We start from the raw sequence: 24,598 nt of genomic DNA, 5'->3' as shown, positions 1-24,598 counted from the left end.
AATGGCTTATCTCATTTTTTAAACACTTTTTATTTTGAATTAAGAATCAAAGTTTAAGAGGAATTTAAAAACAGCTGATAGATGTAACATTTTAAATGTTTAGCTGGCCGTGTTGCAGTACTTAACTAACTTACATGAATAAATTGGATTTTATTATTAAAAACAGAGCCAAGAAAATAAGACATGGAAAAAAGCGTATTGGCTCTAATTACTGTCAAAGAACACTAAAAATGATTGAATTTATAAATGTCAAATAATAAATATCAGAATAATTTAATATTTAAAACTAATAAAAACAAACATGGCAACAACACATCCAGGTCAGAATAAACCTAACACATCCACATTCAATAAAAGCAGAACCAGGAAAACACTTCAGGCAATCACTTTGAAATGAAATCAGCAGAGCTGAAGTACACAGCACAGTGTGTATCATGTGGTGAAATACACCACCTTGTCTATAATGTTGTGACCTTTGCCGGGACTTTGTTCAATTCTAAATCTGGCTCCATCAGGGGAAAAACAAAGCATGCAGACCTCTCTTCACACTCTCGAGCTCCCCCTCTTGCTACAAAAAGGTACACAAGCACAAAGAAACATTCAGGAGAGACACTTCATTTCAAATCTTACACAATATCGTAGGAGTCGTAAGCACTGTACGCTATGTACGGCCTTTAAAAGGAGCATTGTTCAGCCGACAGAGTGAAGGACACAAAATAAAACCAGCCTGACTGTTCTGTTCTAATCCACGCTGAAGGTTTGAGCTATGTTATGTCTACTCACCATCTGACTGAGGAGTCTGTCCTGAACTGACTTCATGTCTTTTCTTATCAGGCACATCTGAAAACAGCAGGCGGAGCAGCACAGTTTAAAGAGCAGCAACATAGAATATGACACAGTCAGGACAAGCAGGGGACGAGCTGACACATGATGTGACAATGAGATAAGCTAAACACTATAAAGGCTACTCAGCAAAAAATGATTGGACAGACAGGGCGACAGGCAGAGGTGACGTGTTCTATTTAAAAAAAAAAAGACAAAATAAAATAGGTTGATGAACTGTAAATGAATACTTCTCATTGAAAGCTACCTGAGCTCTTGATTTACACAGCTTATTAGAAGTCTAACACTTGAGCAACCCAATGAAGCACATTTTAAATGTCAGCTGTAAAGTTTAGGCCTGAGGTTCAGACCTGGGATGTGAAGATTCTCTCCTCGTACTCCAAGCTATGACACGCGTTAGTCTGGAGGGCTTTCTTCAGGGTCTCATTTCTGGAGGGAAGGAGACAGACAGTTACACAACCAAATGAGGGACAGCTGAAGAAGGTGGGAGAACACACAAACTAAAGGTAAAGGAAAGCAGTAAATATACTGCAGGTTTGAGTGTAACATGGGGAACACTGATAAACATCAAATGCAGTATTTCTTAATAAGTGTCAAGTCAAAATGGTTTTTAGATGTAGCTTAATATAAAGTCCACCACTGACCCCTTCATAAGATGTAAGTGATTCAGAATCAAAAAAGAATTCTAACAGATAAAGCAGAAAGCCCACAAATCTATGAATGTGGGGAAGCACAGATCTCATCTGAAAAGTAAAGTTTTGTGCATTTATGTGACAGCAGAATCACTCAAAATTGAACTACCCAGCAAGATGAAAAAGAACTGAAAACCACTGACAGTCGCTCGATGTCATCATCTCACATAAAATCTGTGTATTGCAGTTGTGGTACCATAATATATAGGGATGTACCGAAATGATGATTACTTTTAATGGACACATGTAATGTTTTATACTTTCTGTGAATATAATCCAGTTAATCTTATTTCCATACTGTATAGACACCTTATTTTGAAAACTGGACGTTTTAGGGGATAGGGGAATGTTTGCTAAATAAACATCAATGAATTCAGCAAAGTCATATGAAGAAGCACTGGCCACATCCCTTTCAAAAATAGCTTGTGCTGTAGGGTGCGTATCTAGCTTATGATAAAGCCTGAGGGGAAAAAATGATTTTCCAGTCAAGCTTTTTAATCCCATGTTTCACAGAAAGAAAAAAACAAAAACAAGTATTATTCAACATTTTACAGAGTATCTGGTTTAGGCTTGTGGGCACTGCACTACATTGAGAGTGTGGCAGGAAAACAGCACCAAACTAACAACATGGTTCTTTCAGCGCACGCACGCACGCACGCACGCACGCACGCACGCACGCACGCACGCACGCACGCACGCACGCACGCACGCACGCATTTCACCTCCTGGTTTCCAGCTCCTGGTAAGAACGGAATGCCATGGTCTGCTTTTTCCAGTACAACTGTGAGGGAACAGAGACCAAACGCTGATCAGACACTGGTCAAACAAACATGAAGAACACATCATATTTAGAGCCAGTCTCATAATAGAATATTGTAAGGTGTTTTTAATGATATCACTTTCCACATTCTCCCCCAAAATGTTATACAGCGATAGTGTGTGTGTGACAGAGACAGAAAGTGACATACAGTCAGGTCTTTCTCCATGTTTTTCAGCACAGAGTCATCCTGCTCTAACTTGTGGATTTCTTCCAAGAGGACCTCCTGAACCTGTTCAAGCCTCTGAGTCCTGTACAGAGAAAAGAGAATTAACCAGTGAAGTAGAAAGCTAAACTGAAAGGCAAAGAGTGCGTTTTCAGAAATACAGAACAATGTGCAGCTGGATCCCATAAAACATACAAGTACTTATGTACATAAACTTAGAATCGCTTTGGGAAATTAACACAGGCTGCTGACTGTGCAGTGGTTTTCTCTAATAACTATATTGGTGGGTAAGCGGCCATCAAATTGTGCTATTCTGTATCTTAATCGTAAACAAAATGACAAATTTGCACATTAATTTTGTAATCTATTAGCCAATATGGAATGGCAAAGCTAGCTTGTGTTTTCTTTACAACATTCACTACATACTAACTGACCTGTATTTGGAAACTTGCATGTTGAGGGAGGTGACATGTTGCTGGACGGTCTTCAAAGACTGCTTGTTGTAAACCTCCATCATCTTGTAACGATTCTGAACACAGACACATTAAATAGATAGTGGTTCAGTAAAGCCATCTTTTAACAACATTTCAGTGGCTCAGGATTATGAAAACAGAGTTGACAAGAGATATCAAGTGCTCAAGACATGTGAGAATATATTAAGTGTAAAAACATAGTCACTGCATTCACAAATACACAGCAAACGTAAAGTGCCCTTTGAAATTGCTTCAGAAGAAGGGGAACTAGGTAGATAGGTAGGTAACTACATAATATTATTACTGTGGAACTATTTTAATGTGTGTTGTTGTGTGTGCGTCCAACCTGGAACTTCTTCTTTAGCTCAGAGCTGAATTGCTGGCACAGGTCTCTCGGGTTTACAGCAATTTTTGGCAACTCCAAATCCTCGTCTATGTCGACGTCTATCACCCGGCTCACCTCTCCCTCAGCAGACACCTCAGTGACTGGGGAGTAACAGACAGATCCACTGGTCCGTTAGGGGGAACAAACTCAGAATTCAAAAAACGTTTAAATGATACAGGTTGAAAATAGGGATTTCTTCCAAAACTAAACAAGAAGGCATACATCTTCACATACTGGCTATGCTTTTATCCATTATCACATTTCATTATCTTTTATTTTAAAAATAAAATAGTCACACATCCTGTCACTGTGCCACTTAAGGATAGAATTAACAAAAATACAGCATTCCCTTTTTGCTGGGGACCCCCTTGAACCTCCTCAAGGACACCCACTTTGAGAACCACTGGCATATAGGATATAAATGATGGGTTGAGAAGTTACTTATTAAGATGGGGCCAGCTGACCTTAACTGTAGAGTATCACACAAAACATTTAAACCAACAAAAACATGTTGTTGGTTTATGAAATGATGGCACACATTCCTCATGTTGTTAAAAAACTAATGTGGTGACATTCATAATACTAGGCGCTGATGTCTCAATAGATGTTACTCCACCAGGACATGTCATACAGGACTTGAATAACTTCCTCGGTTTCATCCGAGGAGAACGCTGCTCTCTAAGTTTGCTTTTCTTCCTCTCTTCCTTCTCATCTTCCTCGGAATTACTGGACGAGAAGTTTTGTCGCTTGCGACTGGGTCCTGTAACAAGAACCACACATTACCCAGTATCCAGCAGGGGTTTCCTCTACAGTGGGTTGACCGTGGATCCCCATTTTAATATTGATTTGAATTGCAACGTTGTTTAGGTGTAGGGGAGACCTAGCTGTGGGGTAAGACTGTAGCAACTGGGGAATCCAAATAGCACGAAGAACCCAAAAGGTCTTTTACCTGACATATGAAGCTCTGCAGGCTTTAGGCCTTGGTCTGAAGGTGGTGTTTTCTGTCAGGACGGACAGTAATGCATCAGTCGTTTGTGTTATGGCTACAGCCAACGACTCAGTAACTCACTAGTGTTTTTTTCACTTGTGTCAATCAAGTCAATTAGTCAATCAATCACAAAATCTAAAGTGAAGAAAAGCCGTACCTCTTTTTTATGAAAGACGGCCATGGCAGCAGTGGGGCTGTCCTCAACTCTAGTAGTGAGTACTGATGACTTAGTAGACTGGCTCAGTGATACTGAAGACACTTTACTAAAGCCATAATTGCGGCCATGGTCGGCGGTGTCTTCAGGGAACGGTGACTGAGGAGCAGAGGGCATGGACGGCTTGTGTAGCTCAAGAAGTGTGGATGTCAACAGAGGGACAGTGGACGGAGACAAAGGAGATTGAGATGGGGAAGGTAGGCCATGCTGGACTGGACTTATCTGGGAACACACGAAAGAGTGGAGACGGACAGAGAGTGATGGGAAAACGATGGACGAGAAGAAATATGGCAACTCATTTTGTGGTTATATAATCGCCATGCCTGTCATGGAGTAGTGACAGCGGAAAGACATTTTCAACAATGCATTAAGAGGCACAGATGAAATGCTGCACAGCTATTATCTGCTCTGCCTGGAGTTAAATAAGTCATTTAAATCATGCTACTTAATTATTCAGATCATCACGTGCAATTCCAACATGTTCTACATAATTACATGATGTATTTATCAAGGAAAGTTGAATTTCTCAACTGGCCACTTCAGACTCGTGGTTACATGGAGATTCAATATAACCAAACTGCCTAAAGAGAGAACCTCAAGCCTAAAAAATGGTTGATGACGGACTGTTACTATTTCACTTTCTCTACCCGCATTTTCTCAGCTGGTCTGTGAATTTCAACCAGCAAAGCTTAGGTCACAGACTTACTTCCTTAAAATTCTAGGTTACTGTTTATGAAGGCCTTCAGTTATCTAATTATTCACACCTCCATTCATTTCACTCGAGATTCTCACATGAATGCAGTGACGTCAATGACTGCCATGGGGTGTAAAGGTTTGTGAATCACTCAAAGATGTTAAATACCAGGGGGCTTCATTACATAACCTTCCTAAGTCTAAAATCCTATCTTATCTTAGTTGACATTTAGGATTTTTGGTATTACAGAAACATGTTTCCTAACTGCATTCAGGAAAAAATCTATCTAAAAAAAAACTATTTTATCTTAGTATAAGATTTTATCTATTACAGAACTGTCCTAACTGAAGAATTTCCTAAGTTAGGAATCCTAAGTTAGGATAACATAGACCCTGTCCCATAGCTGTTACCGCTGTTGTTAGGTCTGTATGGCAATTACAACGAAGACAGGAAAAGTGACACAATGATTTTCAAGGATACAGGCAGTCTTGTGTACCTTCTAAACACAGATGCAGACATGACAAGACAAGTGCTAGTTTGGATTTCTTAAGATAAGATAAATGATCTGCTATAGGATACAATCTATGGATAGGACACAGCCATGAGTTTAGGAATTGCTTACGTAATAGGAAGATAGAATTTTTAAATTTCAAACTTAAGTTAAGAGGAAAAGTTTCTGTGATGTTGCCCCAGTGAACTGATGGAGACTGAGATGAGTCGTTAGATATCTTTAAGATAATGTCCAGTTGCAATTAACATAATGATAAGATATTATTGACTAAGCTGCCCAGATATATCATCAGGGTGATAGGGAGTATGTGGCATTATGCTACATTAAATCTCGGCCTTGAGATCTACATAAAGGTGTCTGAGAGATGCTGCTTTACCTCTGCTGCACTAGGTCCAGTGGGAGCCCCGAGTGCAGGGGTTTGACCTATAGGGGTCAGTGAAGGGAGAGAGGGAACAGACCGGATGGACAGAGTCTTGGATGAGCTGCACTTCTTTTCTGCACTGTAGAAAGAGGGAGTCTTGAAGTTTCCTGTACTGCTGACCGTAGAGCGAGGTTTGGGGAGCAGCAGGATTGGCGAGGGGGTGTCCTGGCAGAGAGGGTCAGGGGAAGGAGGGAGTGGAGATCCCCGCGGGGTGAGCAGAGGGAAGCAGGTCAACCCAGAGGTTGGGGCTGACCTCTCAGCAGCTGTGAGGATCCAAAATAAGCACAGATGTTCAAACAGCTGGCCTCAGATGTTGGACAGAGAGTAGAAGGTCACTATATATACATGCTTTTCTACATATCAATTTACAGTAAAGAGGCCAGAGAACAACTGGGTCATTTATGTAAGAGTTTCAAAACTTTTTGCATAACAGTGGTGAGAGTGAAAATACATCTAGTGCAAATGTAGATGAATACACACAATGTTTTGCACTTTTACATGGGTTAATATAAATATAAAGTCATTTGGGTTTTAGGTGAAGAAGATTCTTTTTTACATGTATCCATTCCAGGTTGGACAAAATCAAATCCTCTTTCTGGCCTTGGAAATAAAAGTGATTTTTATTTAAACTGGACTCTACTTAAGCAGCCCTGAGGACTGAGATGAAGTCAGTCCCTACATCAGCCTGAATAAGGCAGGCGCCTTCATTCACTCTTGACATACTTAGGTAAACGTGCAGGGTCGACACACAAAGTGAAAACCAAACATTATCTTGCTATATAATCTTATACTATACTTAAGCAGAATTCACACAAAAGCAATGTTCCCAATAATGGGAGAGTTTAGGAACCAAAGTGTCAGAAGGGCTATCGAGTAATATATGTGGCCACTGTGCTGGAATTAATAAGCCATTTGAACCACCATGAAACATGTAATAGACATTAGCTGATGTCAAAATAGTCAAATGACTCTTATCTAACTTTGGTGTTGCTAAGTGGGTTTCCACAGTCTTACATCTCATCCTCTCAATGGAAGGAGGGGATGGACAAAACGAGGTCTGGCGGGCGGCCCAGGAATCCTTCAATGCAGCCGTGTGTTCTTGAGCAGGGACGTCATTTTTCTTATTTAACCTCGACGTTTCTGGAACAACTTTCTCAGGCCTCTGCCGCTGAAAAACAATAATATAAAGAGCTTAATATAGCTAAAAAGTAACATCTTGATATTTTTTCACCTTTTAAAGTTAAATGAGTATGCTGGATGTAGATACAGTATGTATCCATTTTTTACTGAAATGGCTTTAAGGATGTTTTTGGGAACACTATTTGTAAACAAACAAGCCATTTGTAATTGCCATAACATTTTGACCAGCTAGCACAAATCATCTTGGTCATTACAAGTCAATCATCACAATAAACCAATTATCAGATGTGCTCAATTCACATAGGCTAATACTTTTTAGAAAGGTAAGCTAGAGTGACCTAAATAGAGGGCTGGGCTCCCACCTTGAGACCAGATGGCTTTTTTAGATCTGACTGGTTGTTTCTGTCCAGTCTCTTGTATGTATCTGTGGATTGCTCAGAGGAGGTGTTTTTTCTCTTCTTTACCTCTGGAACCTCTGAACGGGTCTTCTCATTTTTCCCCTGCTGGCCAACAAAACATTCCTGTTGGCAGACAAACCAAAAGTGAATGGAATATTGTTGAAAATTGTACAAATTGTTGAAGTTGAGGTTGTGCCGTGTTGAATTATCGGTAACATTTTATTTATGCTGCCAAAGTTTGAGGATCCCATTTGATACTGCTGCCTTTCTGTTGGGAAGTTGGTGGCTGTGTTTCGATTTTCTGTTGTGATTTTAAAAATCAAGAACTGCCATAGTAGGTCACACAATCGTTTGGGGAGGAAACCGCATAATGGAATATGTTTTTACGCCTTTCCTTGGAAAATACAAGCAAAAAATTTAACCTGGGTAAGTACACATAAACAACATACACTGCAATGTGAAACCAAAACTAGCCGGATCAAATGTTTACAACATAACAAAAGTTAACAAAAACACAAACCTTAGTTCAGACCTTGGTTCGGAATTTCAGGTGTAAGATAACGTGTATAGCAGAGAAAAGTTACCTATGGCTGAATTTTATTTTGGTTATTGTCTGCCAAAAGACAATTTGATTTCCACCCCTTGTTGTTTTTCTGCCAGTGTGAGTTTGTTTCAAAAACATACAGTCCCCTCCAAAATTATTGGAACGGTAAGGCAAATTCCTTTGTCCATCCATCCATCTTCATCCGCTTATCCGGGATCGGGTCGCGGGGGGAGCAACTCCAGCAGGGAACCCCAAACTTCTCTTTCCCGAGCCAAGTTAACCAGCTCTGACTGGGGGATCCCGAGGCGTTCCCAGGCCAGTGTGGAGATATAATCTCTCCACCTAGTCCTGGGTCTTCCGAGGCCTCCTCCCAGCTGGACGTGCCTGGAACACCTCCCTAGGGAGGTGTCCAGGAGGCATCCTTACCAGATGCCCAAACCACCTCAACTGGCTCCTTTCAACGCAAAGGAGCAGCGGCTCTACTCTGAGCTCCTCGCGGATGGCCGGGCTTCTCACCCTATCTCTAAGGGAGACACCAGCCACCCGCCTGAGGAAACCCATTTCGGCCGCTTGTACCCGCGATCTCGTTCTTTCGGTCATGACCCAGCCTTCATGACCATAGGTGAGGGTAGGAGCGAAAATCGACCGGTAGATCGAGAGCTTTGCCTTACGGCTCAGCTCTCTTTTCGCCACAACGGTGCTGTAAAGCGGGTGCATTACCGCCCCCGCTGCTCCGATTCTCCGGCCAATCTCCTGCTCCAGTCTCCCCTCACTCGTGAACAAGACCCCGAGGTACTTGAACTCCTTCACTTGGGGTAAGGACTCATTCCCTACCTGGAGTTGGCACTCCACCGGTTTCCTGCTGAGAACCATGGCCACAGATTTAGAGGTGCTAATCCTCATCCCAACCGCTTCGCACTTGGCTGCGAACCGATCCAGTGAGAGCTGAAGGTCACGGACTGATGATGCCATCAGGACCACATCATCCGCAAAAAGCAGTGACGAGATCCCAAGCCCCCCGAACCGCAGCCCCTCCTCGCCACGACTACGCCTCAATGTCCTGTCCATGAATATCACAAACAGGATAGGTGACAAAGCGCAGCCCTGGCGAAGGCCAACCCTCACCTGGAAAGAGTCCGACTTACTGCCGAGTACTGGGACACAGCTCTCGCTTTGGATGTACAGGGATTGGATAGCCCTGAGAAGGGCCCCCCTCACCCCATACTCCCGCAGCACCTCCCACAGTATCTCCCGGGGGACCTTCTCCAGATCTACAAAACACATGTAGACTGGATGGGCATACTCCCAAGCCCACTCCAGGATCCTTGTGAGAGTAAAGAGCTGGTCAGTTGTTCCACGACCGGGACGAAAACCGCATTGTTCCTCTTCAATCTGAGGTTCGACAATCGGCCGAACCCTCCGTTCCAGCACAATGGAATAGACTTTACCGGGGAGGCAGAAGTGTGATACCCCTGTAATTGGCACACACTCTCTGGTCCCCCTTTTTGAACAGGGGAACCACCACCCCAGTCTGCCACTCCTTGGGCACTGTACCCGACTTCCAAATTCCTTTGTTGTTGTTGATATTTGGGTTTAAGATCAAAAGATGAGCTTTCATTTCCTGGTATTCACATCTAGATGTGTTAAACAACTCAGGACATGACACCCTTTGTTTGAACCCACCCATTTTTCAGGTGAACAAAACTATTGGAACATGTGACTGACAGATGTTTCTTGTTGCCCAGGTGTTGCCTTTTAGGTTGATTGTCCATCCATCCATCCATCCATCTTCAACCACTTATCCTGCGTACAGGGTCGCAGGTTGATTGTCCAAACATTAATTAGCTCTGAAAGACCAGTCTTCATCCTTGGTTCAAACCTATAAAGATTGCATTTCCTGTTAAAGAGGATAAACAAAAATGAAGACCAGAGAGCTGTCTATGGGAGAAAAGCAAGCCATTGTTAAGCTGAGAGAAGAAGGAAAGTCGACCAGAGCCATTGGACAAACATTGGGCATAGCAAGCACAACAATTTGGAATGTCCTGAAAAAGAAAGAAACTACTGGTGTACTGAGCAACAGACGTCGAACAGGTCGGCCAAGGAAAACAACAGTAATTGATGACAGAAATATCGTGAGAGCTGTGAAGAAAAATCCCAAAACATCAGTAAGTAACATAACCAACGACCTCCACAGTGCAGGGGTGAAGGTATCACAATCCACTGTTCGAAGAAGACTCAGAGAGCAGAAAAATAGAGGCCACACCACAAGATGCAAACCACTAATCAGCAGGAAGAATCGGAAAGCCAGACTGAAATTTGCAAAGTACAGAGATGAGCCGCAAAAGTATAGACTAATGAGACCAAGATAAATCTCTACCAAAGTGATGGAAAGGCCAAAGTGTAGAGAAAGAAAAGAACTGCTTATGATCCGAAGCATACAAGCTCATCTGTGAAGCATGGTGGAGGTAATAGGGGTAATCGGGTGGTGATGGCGCATGGATGAGATGCCTGCCTTTGGTGTGAGAGACCCGGGTTCAATCCACCAAGTTGCTCCAGAGGCGTGCGACCTCTGACATATATAGCAATTGTAAGTTGCTTTGGATAAAAAGCGTCAGATAAATGTAAAACATTTATGTGTAAACACCCCGAAACAAACAAGAACTGAAAGAAGCTGTGGTAAAAGCCTGGAATAGCATCACAAATGAAGAATGCAACAGTTTGGTGATGTCGATGGGTCGCAGGCTTGAGGCAGTTATTGCAAGCAAGGGTTATGCCACCAAATATTAAATGTTCTTTACTTAAAGATTATTTATTCCATTACTTTTGCTCACCTAAGAATGCTGTGGTTTAAGACAAACGGTGGTATGTCCTAAGTTGTTTAACACATCTAGATGTGAATACCAGGAAATAAAAGCTGAAATTCTGAACTCGTCTTATACTCATCTTTTGATGTTAAACCCAAATGTCTTCAGTGGACAACAAAAACAAAAGGAATTTGCCTTACCTTTCCAATACTTTTGGAGGGGACTGTATGTTCTAAAAAACGATATGTTGACCGAAGAAAAACTGCATTCGCTGTGAGCTCTGTAGTTGTAGCTCACAGTATGAGCATGTGGTGATGCGGATATGTTTTCTGATATATTCAGACGTACAGATGCTTTATGGCAAGCACAATCAATGGTTACTTCATCAGGATAACATGAAATACAAACTCACTGACCTCTACCTTGGACGTGGGTGGCTCCTCTGACTCCGACTGGCTGCTATGATTGCTGCTCTCTAGCTTCACATCACTTTTGGTTGGTTGTTTGCTGGCAGTCTTTTTATTTATAACTTGAGCAGCCTCGTGAGATTTCTCAGCATTCTCCAGATGATTAGTGGAGGAGTGCTATTATTAATAGAAGAACAGTATGATTTCAGTCCATTTGCAACAACAGCACTATAATTAATTGCTCTTTTTAATATTACATAGCAGTAGAAAGTGTGCTCCCGATGGCATGGAGAGAATCCCACCAGTGTTTTTGTGTCCCAGTGTGTACTGGGCCTGTGGAATCTGCCCAACTACATTCTTATGTGTCAAGCTTGATTAAAATCTGTGCTCAACACCAAGTATTTCAAAGGCATTTGTCTTTTGAACAAGTAACATCTACGATTCACTTATTCAGGAGAAAATGTAATTCAAAAATGATTGTTTCTCAAGTTTATGTATGTATGTCTGTGGGGAGGAATAGTACTTTCTGTGAAAACAAGGTGTTCCAAGATTTAATAAGAGTGTCTGGGGCCATGTTTGTTCTTGACACCATGTTTGTACAGTACTCACTGTACTGCAGCAGTGCAACAATGTATGTAACATCTTGATATGGTCTCATTATTCTTTGTGTGATTTGGAGTTAGGATGTCCACATCAGAACACACCTAGTCTCATAGGCGTGTTCATACAAATTAAGAACAGTAACTATGTTATTTGTGTTTCAAAAGAGGATAAAAAATGTTTGTATTTTGAAAAGGTGACATAAGACACAGGGACGTCTTTGCCTTGGGAACAAGAGGCGTCTCTGATTCTGACTGGCTGTCATCGGTGTCTGGCTCCCTGTAGCTCTTGGTTGAGGCAGCTGCTGCTCTCTGGGGCCTCCTGCCTGCTGCCACTGGCTTCACAGTCTTCTTTGGCTGCTCCACTCTCTCCTTCACACCAGGCTTCTTCTGATTAAACAATGACACACTGTGGTTGAACGGGATAGTGCATCACAGGCTTAAAGCACATTATTTCTAAAACACAACACTAGTGCCTAACCTTACTGCGTTTGGTATTGCAGTTTACAGGTTTTTGAGAGGGTGGGGGTAAATCCGGGGATTCATCTGCAATGACAGAAAGCCCATTCTGTTTTTGGAAAAACTCATGTCTCAATTTAATTAATTGTATCAGCATCCAGTATTAAGGTGACAAATTTGCAGGAATGTGTGGCTTTAATGGCTTACATGAAGTATGAGGTGACACAGCTTTCGGTTTGATAGGCGCCTGCCTGGAGTATTTGGTAACTTTGGGTTTGGGTTTCCTGCTCGACTCCCTCAGCCAGCTGACGTCTGTCATGGCATGGTCTGTGTCTGTGTCACTGAACAGATGCTTCTTCACATGCCGCTTCTCCTGCAACACACAAGGTAGTGGAAGACAGGGAGGATACATAGACAGAAAGAAATTATTTTCAGTGTGATTGTTGCATATTTTCTGCCCTAATAACAAGTGTAAACCATAACTTTCAAAAAGTGAAGGATTTGTGTGCTGGAGTGGAAGAGTGGAACCACATGAACACAGATGCAGCAAGCACATACAGGTCTACAGCCAGAGACAGACAGTCTCTACCAGCTTTGACTTTAATTCCTATAATAAAACACCTATAATAAAATTATAAAGTATACTTTTGCCACAGGTTGTCCTTCCTTGGTCTTGTTGAGGGGTACTGAGTCATGGATGCCACTGTCAAACATAGGAAATATGAAATTAGACAGTTTAATATAAAATCTTATGCATGAGATTGCAATTTTAATTCTCTATTAAGTCCACAGGCCATCTTAAAATGTCCTACCTGCTCGATGTGGCAGAAGTGTTAGTGAAGGTTTTGTCCTTTCCCTAAAGAGCAATAAAACAGACTTTAAACATTATGGTGGCATATCAAGTACTCAGATAATACACCGAAAGATATAAAACAAAAAATATTGGTAGTATTTACCTCAATGCTCAATGGTACATCAATGTTAAATGCAAATATATCTTTTCTGCACAAATAGAAAAAAAGGCATTAAATATATCCTAAAATGCACTCACAACCACTGAAATGTCCAAATGTACATCAAATATTTTAACTGAATGATATTACCTCTGCCTCATAGAACTTGTTGTGGTTTTGCTGTAGGATTTCATTAGGCTTACTGCTCCAGATACATCTCTCTGTAGCAGGTAAAGATCATCTTTAGTTAATCAAGCAGGAGAAAAGTAACTTTAAGTTACTCCTCACAATAAATCACTTATGTATGATCACTTACTTTAGCAGTTGATAACCAGCTCATATTGAAGGTCGGCCTAGTACAAAAATACACAGTTATGCTTGAAATGACATTTACTACAGCACCATAAGGTAGCCATTCAATCAATAATGTGTGTAAACCTGTTGACAATAGGAGGACTCCAGCTCGGAGGGATTTTTCCTGCAGTATATTTTGCTGTGGACTGGGAGTTAATCTCATAGCGACTAGAGATGAGCTTCACCATGCTGCCCGCAACCTCTGCATCTCTCTGAGTAGAGACAGTAGAAGGTTTGATAATCACAACACCCAACATTAATAACCTCAAAATTGACATTAAGCTAACAATGCACACCTTAATTTTGCTTGACAGGTTTGTTTCACCCTTAATGTTAGGTGGTTTTTGCTGCTGCAGAGATTTGGTTGTGGAGACCTTGGCTGGACCTTTGATTAGAGCAGCATCTGCCTCCATTGACATCAGGCCTTTGCTTTCAGCCGGGCCATTACTCTGGGCCGGCTGCTCTTTCGGAGTGCACACTGTGGAAGCACACCAGTCCACAGAGTTTCTGCCTTTAGAGTCCTCTGTGATGCCCAACATTTTTCTCTGGGGTGCAGCAGGCTCCTGAGGTGCAGGATCTTGGTTCCTCTCACGGAGGACCTGCCGCAGGCGCTGTGTGAGTTTGGTATTGAGTTGCTTTTCGCTGATTGGGCCGAGGACTGGAACTGACAATCGCTGTGTTGAGGACAGGTGCTCCTGCTGTTGTGCAGAACATGGACGAGGCTCTAAAGAGAAACAATGATTTAATTTAAAAACAAAATAAAAGTAAAATGACACTGTTTTTCTATCTATAATTTTCTATTTTATTTAATCTAACTAGGTTTTGTGTGTTACTAGCCTTAATATTCAAAACATGAAGTGACATCTTATAGATATTAAAGATATGGGATGACTTCTTGGCTTACCAGGTCTTGGCAGAGAATTGATTTTCTGTGTGGGCATCGTTAGCATTTCAGAAACTGACAGTTTGCTCCAGTTAGAAGATCTGCAATTTTAACAAATAAACATGTTAAGATATACACTCTATAAACACAAACAGTATAAACACAAATACAGACAACATCACCAATCAGACTGCCTTCTCTGATGGCAGTAGATTTGCCAATTTGTGTGGAGGTCTTTCACAGCACTTACATGTTTCTTCCGGTTCTGGGTTGGGTGTCAGGCACAAAAGTTTGCTCTGTAAGTAAAAGAAATCAGTGGTGGGTCCAAGAGTCTGACGAATAACTGTGTAGCTCTATTTCTGGGCCTAGCCAAAGTCACTATAGCAACATAATACCCAGAGCCTGTTCTTCTCCCTGTCCAGCAAGAACTATATCGGCTGCTTTTTCCACTGGTATGTTCTGTAGGACAAGCAGAGACAACAAATGCAACCAAATCTTTTATTTTGTTTTTTGGTTTCCTTCCACTGAATGAAAATGGAAAATACATACAGGAGTGTCATGCCAATTTTTTACCAGATTTGCAGCTGAAAGAGAAATACTGTTTGGAGAATGGGTTAGGGACCTACATGTAGTCATTAAAAAGATTCAAAAGTAATATGCTCGTAGTTCAGTCGTATCATATCCTCATATAATGAAAGTATATAATGATTGTGCAAAAGTAGACAACAATTACTAGCTTAACTTTATTTATATTTATATTAACACTGATTATACCTTTTTGTGTTTGCCAACCTTATCCTTACTGGTCTGTTTGGAAGCCGTGCTCTGTAGAGATGCATCACAGATACCAGGAAATGAAGGTAACATTCCGAAATCAATAACAAGATTATATTTTGCACGCTGTGATGTCACATGTTGAGCAGTATGTGTGTAGTATGGTAAATGCAGTCTATTCAGTACGTGTCATACCTGCTCTAACATGCCACCTGCTGTTGCGCTGTTAGGTGTTGTGCCATGACTGCAGGTCTTAGTGGTCGTCCTTAGCTCTCCCAGGTAAAATTCCCCTTGCTTATCACATGAACGAACCATCTCCAGAGATGGCTTCCCTTTAACCCTGGCAGGAGTGTCTTAAAGGGAGAAAATAACAATTTCATAGTTGAGAATTGAATCTACATGTCTTGCTTTAATTTATCTTCACGGACAATAAGAAGGTAAGTAATAAATGTATAAGGAGCTTCCCATCAGGCGGGACAAACTTCCTGGATTTGTTTGGGCCACAATATTGTGGATATCAATTATTAAATGATGACAATCTTGATACATGTGAATTAGAGACAGTAATAATCTATTTGTCAATTACACTGTAACTGATGCGAGAGCATTTCTTGACAATTTCAAGTGTCACCTACTGGATAGCATCACAGCAGAAAGGGAACCGTCACCACGCACACTGCTGTTGAAGGTGGTAGACTCTGAAATCCTCATCTTGGCTGGGGTCACCATCTGGATGGAAAATCAGAATGACTGACTGAATCTTTTATGTGGTCTCCTTAAATGATTAAAAATGTAAATCTAATACTGAAACAATCCCATAAATGATTTCCAAATGAAGTTAATAGCATGGGAGCACATATAGACGGAAAATAGATAGCTAGAATAGCTTCTGCATGTATACAGGTATTCAGTGGGTGCTTGTCAAGTCTCTTAATTGCATCCACGTTTCCCTCACTTGCGTCTTTTCCTTGCGTCTTAGTCCCGCCTACCGGGGATGCATGGAGAGACGCAAGCCAGGAGAGAAGAAACGAGGAATTATGTTTTTAGAGACATGAGATGTCCTTTCCTCTGAAGCTTCACATAAAGCGACGTCCGTTTCTGATGACGGCAGCAGCTGATCACACGGTGAGCTCTCAGTCGGCTTTAACAGTTGTAGAGACTTTTGATGGAGTTTGTGTCTACTTTCATGTGCACTGTTACTAATAAAGTCTCACAGTTATCAGTGCAGAGCAGCATGATTCTCTGTTACCTGTTTAACAAACACCTGCACATGAAAAATGAAATGGTTACTCATACGTCCTGCCTAAAGGCACAGGATCATTTCTACAATTTACATTTGTTCATCTGAATGTAAATTCATTATTGAATAACCAAGAATATGATTATGGTGTCTAGGGATTTATTAGCCTAAATTGAAAGTGAAATGATGTAACTTGTATCAAAGGTGACGCTCAGTTTGTGGCTTTTCGTTTATATCCTCTACTGATATCCTTTAACACTACTACATACATTTTATGTGCATGTCACATCCCTCGTCATCGATCAATCACTGCGTTCCATCAATCTGACGCTTTTTTTTTTTTTTTTAGCGTAGCAGCGCTTTCATTCTCACTTTCATCAGTTGATTTTACTTCCAGAGCCGCTGGCTGCTTTCATCAGATGCTTTGCTCGCTTCATTAGATACTTTGGTGCAGTTTAGTGACTTGTCCAACTCCTTATGTGTTTACTATGTTTTATTGTTGTCTATTTGGACTAAACATATGAATAGAAATGATAAATTATGTAAAACGTGTTTCCTGCAGACAGACTTTCCGACTCTCTCTGACTTTAATATATAAAGTTGTAAAGTTGATCAGATTAGTCCGATCAGCTGCAGCGTCCAATCAATATAACGGATACCCAATAAGGGGGCGTGTCAGTTAGTAAAAGACTCCCGCGAAGGATGCAGTGGTGTATCCTCGCTCATAGCTCCTCAGAGATCGCTCCTCAGAGCGCAAATAAGAGCTTTGGGACGGCCTGCAAGATGGCGGAGCGGAACAACTTCCGGTTCATGAGAGGATCAAGGAAACGACAAATAAGAGACTTGAGAAGCACTCAGTGTCTTCGCTGGCAATGGGAAAAATACTTGAACATGCTATGGTTGGTTCCCTGCTCTCTACGCCCCTTACTGGCTTTGACCTTTCAGTGTCAGGTGACATAAACTGCAACCAGCACTTGAACGTTTTGAGTGATATAGTAGGATTTTCTTATGCAGCTATTACAGTAGTTTGATGATTTAATTTAAAGTCCTCGTAACCATCCTTGATCCTCTTTCTTGCAAACAATCCACTGGTGAGTCTTACGTAGGCATTAAACACAATTGTGTTATATTGTATTGTTACATTAAATCATTCTATCTAATGTACTTAAAATAAAATATTAACTATATATTGACTGAATTAGAATTATTATCACTGAAAAGACAGTTTCTATTGACAAATCTATGGATTGTGTTAATGTACACAATCCATAGGTTTTACAAACTGCTACATATTTGATTCAACATAAATTTAAAAACAGTCTTTCACCTGTACAGGTGCAGATGAGACAGATAAACAGTAGGGGGCAGTATTTTTCTCACTGTCTCCAAGGGACACCTGACTCTCCGGAACAACCTGCATTGAGAGTGGCATGCAGAACCAACAAACAAACACATTTAGAAAGCTTTTTCAAAAAGTTCTTCTGATATAATCTCACATTAATGTAAACCATAGCAATCTCAAAAAGGAACCAGACGCTCCATAAACATGCATCCTCCCAAACTGTCTCCAATTTACTACATTTTATCTACATTTGTAATGACCACACTGATCACATCATAGCTGTATATTAAGAGCATTATGTTAGCAGACCATTGTTTACCTGGCAGCTGTTCTCTTCCATTATAATTTTTACTGTAGTCTTCACTACAGATGTGCCTGTCTTTCCCACAAAGCCCTGGCAGGAAGAGACGCTTGTTAATGCAAATCGCCAAATAACTTTTCTTATTAATATTGTGGCCAGTAAGGATTGAAATGAATAAGCCATGGCCTACTTTGTTTTTGCTGTGGCCATAGACGCTACGAGCAGCCTGCATGACGTCCAGGGAGGAGCTGAAGTGGATGGTAAGACTTGATCCTTCCACCGCACCCACGACCACCACCTCTGACAGCTTTAACTGCAAGACTTGCCTCCGGCCTTCCTCTGGAGATAAAGAACACGGTGTATTATAGTAACACACTCCCACATACACACACACAAATGTAAGCAAACACTCAACAGACATGGCCTGTCACATGTAGATCAAAAGGGGATATTATCTTCATAAAATTTAGCACTCTAGATCAATCTTCTATGATTGTTTTTGGACTAAAGCAGTCAAGTTCCCTACTGCATCAAAACGCCTGTGGTGCTATTTTTCTATTTATTCACGTATGGACAGATGCATGGAATACCATAATACGATTCATTTAATTGTGTTTGGGTGAAATATTCAGGGCTAAGTGAGTAAATGTAAACGCAGCGGTCTTTGTGCTTTGATTACCTGTAACAGTGTAGCTTTGGACTTCATTCTCGTTGATGCATATCGTTTCCCACTGGCCCTCCTACATAAAGGGGAAAACACTCTGCATTAGGCTCTAACAGATATATGTCTATTGTTGATTATGTAACTGTTGCCCTTTTTGATTTTCACTTTCACTAATGATCTTGAGGTACCCGCGCTTCTTCATCAGTCAAAGAGAAGTAAAAGGAGAGGCTGTGGCTGCCAAGGTTGAAGTCTATCCAGTATTCTTCCAGCTTCTCATCAGCGGGCATCAGCAGCTGACAACATAACCACAATCCTTTCAGCAGATCTGCTATTACACACACATCATGGATTGTGGCATTCCACACCCAACATGCAAGCACTCCTAACTCTTAAATGAACAGTTAATTGTACCAAAAAAGGAAAAGGCTTCTTGATCTGACAGACAAAATCTGTACTTGTTACTTTACTTTTTGTTTTCCTCGCCTTTTTTGAACCATAGCAATTATGTTGATACTGACCTCATACTTGTCCAGATAGACCTCCAAACAAGGGTAGGAATACACTCTATATTACAGAGAGGACAGGATATTAGTTATGCACATGTACCATCTGCACTGCATGTGTTCTATGGGTGCATGATATTGCTGTAGAGGCAGAACTATGACTACAACAGTCAATCCTATTTATTTTTCTCAATGTACCAGTCCTGGATGTGATACACAGTTGGGCCAAAAAGTATTTAGTCAGCCACTGATTGTGCAAGTTCTCCCACTTAGAAAGATGAGAGGTCTGTAATTTTCATCACAGGTACACTTCAACTATGAGACAAAAAAAAAAAAAAAAAAAAAAGATTCCAGGAAATCACATTGTAGGATTTTTTTTGAAGAATTTATTTGTAAATTATGGTGGAAAATAAGTATTTGGTCAATAAAAAAAATGTTCAACTCAATACTTTGTAACATAAGCTTTGTTGGCAATGACAGAGGTCAAACGTTTCCTGTAAGTCTTCACCAGGTTTGCACACACTGTAGCTGGTATTTTGGCCCATTCCTCCATGTAGATCTCCTCTAGAACAGTGATGTTTTGGGGCTGTCGCTGGGCAACACGGACTTTCAACTCCCTCCACAAATTTTTTATGGGGTTGAGGTCTGGAGACTGGCTAGGCCACTCCAGGACCTTGAAATGCTTTTTACGGAGCCAGTCCTTCTTTGCCCGAGTGGTGCGTTTGGGATCATTGTCATGCTGGAAACCACGTTCCATCTTCAAGGCCGTCACAGATGGAAGGAGGTTTTGGCTTAACATCTCACGATACATGGCCCCGTTCATTCTTCCCTTAACACGGATCAGTTTTCCCGTCCCCTTTGCAGAAGAACAGACCCAAAGCATGATGTTTTCTCCCCCATGCTTCACAGTAGGTATGGTGTTCTTGGGATGCAACTCTGCATTCTTCTTCCTCCAAACACGACGAGTTGAGTTTTTACCAAAAAGTTCTATTTTGGTTTCATCTGACCACATGATATTCTCCCAATCCTCTTCTGGATCATCCATATGCTCTCCGGCAAACTTCAGGCAGGCCTGGACATGTACTGGCTTAAGCAGGGGGATGCACCTGGCACTGCAGGATTTGAGTCCCTCTCGGCGTAGTGTGTTACTGATGGTAGCCTTTGTTACTTTGGTCCCAGCTCTCTGCAGGTCATTCATCAGGTCCCTCCGTGTAGTTCTGGGATTTTTGCTCACTGTTCTCATGATCATTTTGACCCCACGGGATGAGATCTTGCGTGGAGCCCCAGATCGATGGAGATTATCAATGGTCTTGTACATCTTCCATTTTCTTACAATTGCTCCCACAGTTGATTTATTCACACCAACCTGCTTGCCTATTGTAGATTCACTCTTCCCAGCCTGGCGCAGGTCTACAATTTTCTTCCTGGTGTCCTTCGACAGCTCTTTGGTCTTGGCCATGGTTGAGTTTGGAGTCTGACTGTTTGAGGCTGTGGACAGGTGTCTTTTATACAGATAACGAGTTCAAAGAGGTGCCATTAATACAGGTAACGAGTGGAGGACAGAAGAGCTTCTTAATATTACGTAATTTACAAATAAATTCTTAAAATATCCTACAATGTGATTTCCTGGATTTGTTTTTCTCATTTTGTCTCTCATAGTTGAAGTGTACCTATGATAAAAATTACAGACCACTCTCATCTTTCTGAGTAGGAGAACTTGCACAATCAGTGGCTGACTAAATACTTTTTGGCCCCACTGTAACCACGTCAAGTCAAGAGTTATGATATCTGTGTACCTTCTCTTGTCTCCCTGCATCCCATTCACCAAGTTCAGAAACTTGCGACAATCCTGAAATCACACATATTTACATCAAAGTCTATGTAGCAGAGAGCCTGTTGTAATATTATTACAATATATGACCCCCTGCGGTGCAACAAAACGCAAATGCAAATGAGAGGCAAAGGCAATGCAGTCGGATAAATTACAAGTTCTTACCGTCTCAAACTCGGAATCACAAATCTTGACAAAGGCGCTGGCCACATGTTCCATGCTGAACCATCGATCCGCCAGCTCCTTCCTCTGGTCAGGAGTGGCCATTCTGCACAATGCCTCCATCAGGGCTATCTGCAAGTCGTAATCTGACACAAACAGACTATGCTGTTGATTTTTTTTGTGTCTGTGTATGGTTCTAGGTGAAGATGGCAATATTCACACAGAAAAAAACAAAACAACTTACCACCTGCCTCCAATATTTGACCAGCCAGCTTGGTCCTGTAAAAATATGATAAACCAGCAAAAGTTCAAAAGCATGTGGACACTGTAAAAAACTGTAATAATGATCTTTATTATCAAAACTGCCATGACATACATAATATCTGAGGCATCCTGTGATGTTAAGAGTTTCCTCTTTTTCTTCAGCTCCACTGGGATTTTGTCCAGCATTAAGTTAAATTTACGAATTGCCTGTTAGAACATAATTAACAAGTTCATTTATGTGCAACACCTGACTTGTGGCTTTTAATGCTACTCCATCAAGAAGATATTAAAACTATTTCAAACCTCTTTTTGGATCAGGATATAGATTCTGGGGTCTACTGCCAAATGACCAACAGGATACAGGAAGGACTCTGTGATTTTGTATGCTCCTGCAAAAAAACATGCTGCGACTTTATGTTATGTTTATAGAGACTAACCCATTTCTTGTATCCTGAGATTCATCATGAAAGTATTAAAGTGCGGTTCTTTGAAGCTCGTCCTGTGGGAGAAATGCTCATTATCTTCCACCTGAATCTGTTACTGCAAACTTTCAGTCTATATAAACAGAATTCCGCTGAAACAATGATAAGAGCACATGATTTGATAGTGCCCTTACACAAGCGGGGCAGTGGGATCAAAATGTGACACTAGCATGAGGAGAATGTAACACTCTCCTATCTGTGGAACAAACAAACATTTTAAAGTCTTAGTGTGGCTTTAATATTATACTTTGTTAGCCTCAAAAACAATTATTAACATTTTGCAATTCAAGGTGGAATACACACGTCAGTTTTAATTTGCAATTGCTCCTAAAAAGGGCTAAGTGACGATTACACACATAGTGAGGATGGAATACAGATAAAGAAATGTACAAACATACCTTCCTTGCCTGCATCATGGACCACCTGTAACAGGTAGGAGGGTTGTTGCAAATGAATGGTTTTAAATTATGGAAACTAACAGGAGTGGTATACTGTTTCAATATAAATGTGTTTTACTCTTAAGACATTAGCTCACCATTAAGGCATCAAAGAAGTCCTCAGAGAGGTTGAACAAGATCTCATCCCACTGTGGGCCACACTGGATCCACAGTTGCCTGCATTTCTCAAACCAATGCACCATGTGCACAAAACCAGGTTTTCAATCATCAACTGACCTAGTACATTTACCTATACAGCATTCACACACTGTGCGCTTTTAACTATTACAAGTATACTTATCTTTTTCAGCAGGCCTTGAGCTATTATTCCTGACAGCCCTTGACAACAACCAGGTAGTTCCAGGTTTTTCCCACACTTGTAGAGGATTGTAAGACCCAAACTCGCTGATTTGGTATTATTTTGATCCAAACTCTAGATAAACAACATAGATATAGTTTCTTACGAACCAACGAACTGAGCATTATTGCATGTTAGTGAGTGTGGTTTGGGCTACATCTTACCCTGCTGACAAGTTTATCCAATTTTGAAAGAAACTGTTGGGAACATTTTATGGGGGTCCCCTCATAGATGTCCCTTTGCAAGAATACATCTAGAGCTTGGACATCTCCACTCTTTAACGCCTCATCAATTACTTTCTCCAACTGCACATGAAAAGGTTTACCAGCTTGTCAACATTATAGTGCTTCAACAAGTATTTAAGTAACGTTAACCTTACTTCAGTGTCAGTAATCTTAGTAAGCTTTCCTAACGTTACCTGTGAGTTCTGTCCCGGTCCCATTCTTCCTTCCGGGGATCAGCTTTACTGTCACTTGGCCTCTGCTGTCTTTAAAATGGCTGTAAAGGCCAATTGCACACATCAACCTGCCAATCTTAGCGCTTCTTCAACAGGAATAAACTTCTATAACTAAGTGATGGTCGATGTAACGTTATTTGTTAACCTAGTTGGTCAGATTTTTCGAAATGTTAGTGATGATAAAGTTATGTTAACCAACGTTAACCGTTGACAAGCTAAGTTGACCTTGTTTCACCTGTTTGGCAATACCATTAACCTAATGTTAACTTACTTTCGACACTTCATGTACATATGTTTGACATAAGCTAAACTATTTCTAGCTAACTTAAGTTACGTTCAACATCTAACTTTAACTTTGTCCCCTGTATTGCCTCACTGCTCCGGAGTTTAAGTAACTGCTTAAGTATGTTTACAGTTAACGTTACTCCGGGAGCACCAGCACTCCCGCTTCCCAGTAATGTTAATGTAAAAGTAACGTTACATTTCCATTAGCTTAATGATGTCTGCTGTTAATGTTAGCTAACATTAACGTTAGCGTTACCTCTCCCAGCTAACGCTAAATCTTAAGTTAACGTTCAGCGGGCACTGAGTAACTAATATTTTTGAGGATACGTTATCAGATTATATTATTCGTATAACGTTACTTACAGTGATGTCTAAAGTAATGTCTAATATCGTACACAAATATGGCATGATGCCTATTTGACAGGTTTTCAATTGAAACAGTGAAAAACGCGCGAAGTACTTTCGTTCCTCACGCAGGCGCGTAACAACCATAGACTGTGACAACTTGCTAATTTTCAAAGTCACTTTCTCAAAGAAGGATATATTCGTCATTATTTTGGCTAAAAGTGAACGATTCCTTTCGGGTTTTCTGTGCGTATTTTGTACTATTCAGACTGGATAGCAAATTTAGAGCAAATCACAAAAATGATTTTTTTGGTATTCAACGACTACATTACCCATGAGCTTTGACAGCAACTGGGTGCTGGTCTACATGTGATTACAGTAGGTTATTCCCCTTTAGCTGAAAACAGA

At 41.0% G+C, this 24,598-nt stretch overlaps 1 protein-coding gene across 11 annotated transcripts; it reads right to left on the bottom strand.

The window, feature by feature from the left end:
- Positions 1-11: 11 nt before the first annotated feature.
- sycp2 (synaptonemal complex protein 2) lies at positions 12-24,311 on the bottom strand. 11 transcript variants are annotated; one of them, XM_046056645.1, is made up of 47 exons: positions 24,209-24,311; positions 23,522-23,601; positions 23,268-23,408; positions 23,047-23,178; positions 22,844-22,948; positions 22,707-22,731; positions 22,130-22,215; positions 21,939-22,033; positions 21,807-21,841; positions 21,566-21,708; positions 21,366-21,418; positions 19,585-19,630; positions 19,255-19,359; positions 19,082-19,142; positions 18,593-18,741; positions 18,421-18,495; positions 18,087-18,173; positions 16,155-16,248; positions 15,715-15,872; positions 15,520-15,570; positions 15,141-15,204; positions 14,996-15,041; positions 14,767-14,846; positions 14,159-14,586; positions 13,947-14,074; positions 13,825-13,861; positions 13,659-13,729; positions 13,512-13,557; positions 13,368-13,411; positions 13,201-13,258; positions 12,763-12,928; positions 12,578-12,642; positions 12,322-12,486; positions 11,507-11,674; positions 7,707-7,865; positions 7,219-7,372; positions 6,160-6,467; positions 4,522-4,800; positions 4,326-4,377; positions 3,993-4,136; positions 3,338-3,477; positions 2,953-3,047; positions 2,504-2,603; positions 2,258-2,316; positions 1,194-1,272; positions 784-840; positions 12-568 (listed from the first exon to the last, which is right to left on the bottom strand). In XM_046056645.1, exons 2-47 carry the CDS (start codon positions 23,543-23,545, stop codon positions 512-514), a joined length of 4,914 nt encoding a protein of 1,637 aa, XP_045912601.1. In that variant the 5' UTR covers positions 23,546-23,601; positions 24,209-24,311; the 3' UTR covers positions 12-511. The 11 variants fall into 11 exon arrangements, with proteins under 11 accessions (XP_045912601.1, XP_045912610.1, XP_045912608.1 ...); XM_046056654.1 differs by having other exon boundaries at positions 14,159-14,317; positions 14,435-14,586; positions 23,522-24,304; XM_046056652.1 differs by having other exon boundaries at positions 7,809-7,865; positions 23,522-24,304.
- Between the last annotated feature and the right edge of the window lie 287 nt (positions 24,312-24,598).

Source organism: Micropterus dolomieu, linkage group LG08 (assembly GCF_021292245.1).
Source record: "Micropterus dolomieu isolate WLL.071019.BEF.003 ecotype Adirondacks linkage group LG08, ASM2129224v1, whole genome shotgun sequence".
Lineage (NCBI taxonomy): Eukaryota > Metazoa > Chordata > Actinopteri > Centrarchiformes > Centrarchidae > Micropterus > Micropterus dolomieu.
The sequence above is the reverse complement of the archived record's forward strand: the minus strand, read 5'-3'. Positions and strand labels throughout refer to the sequence as shown.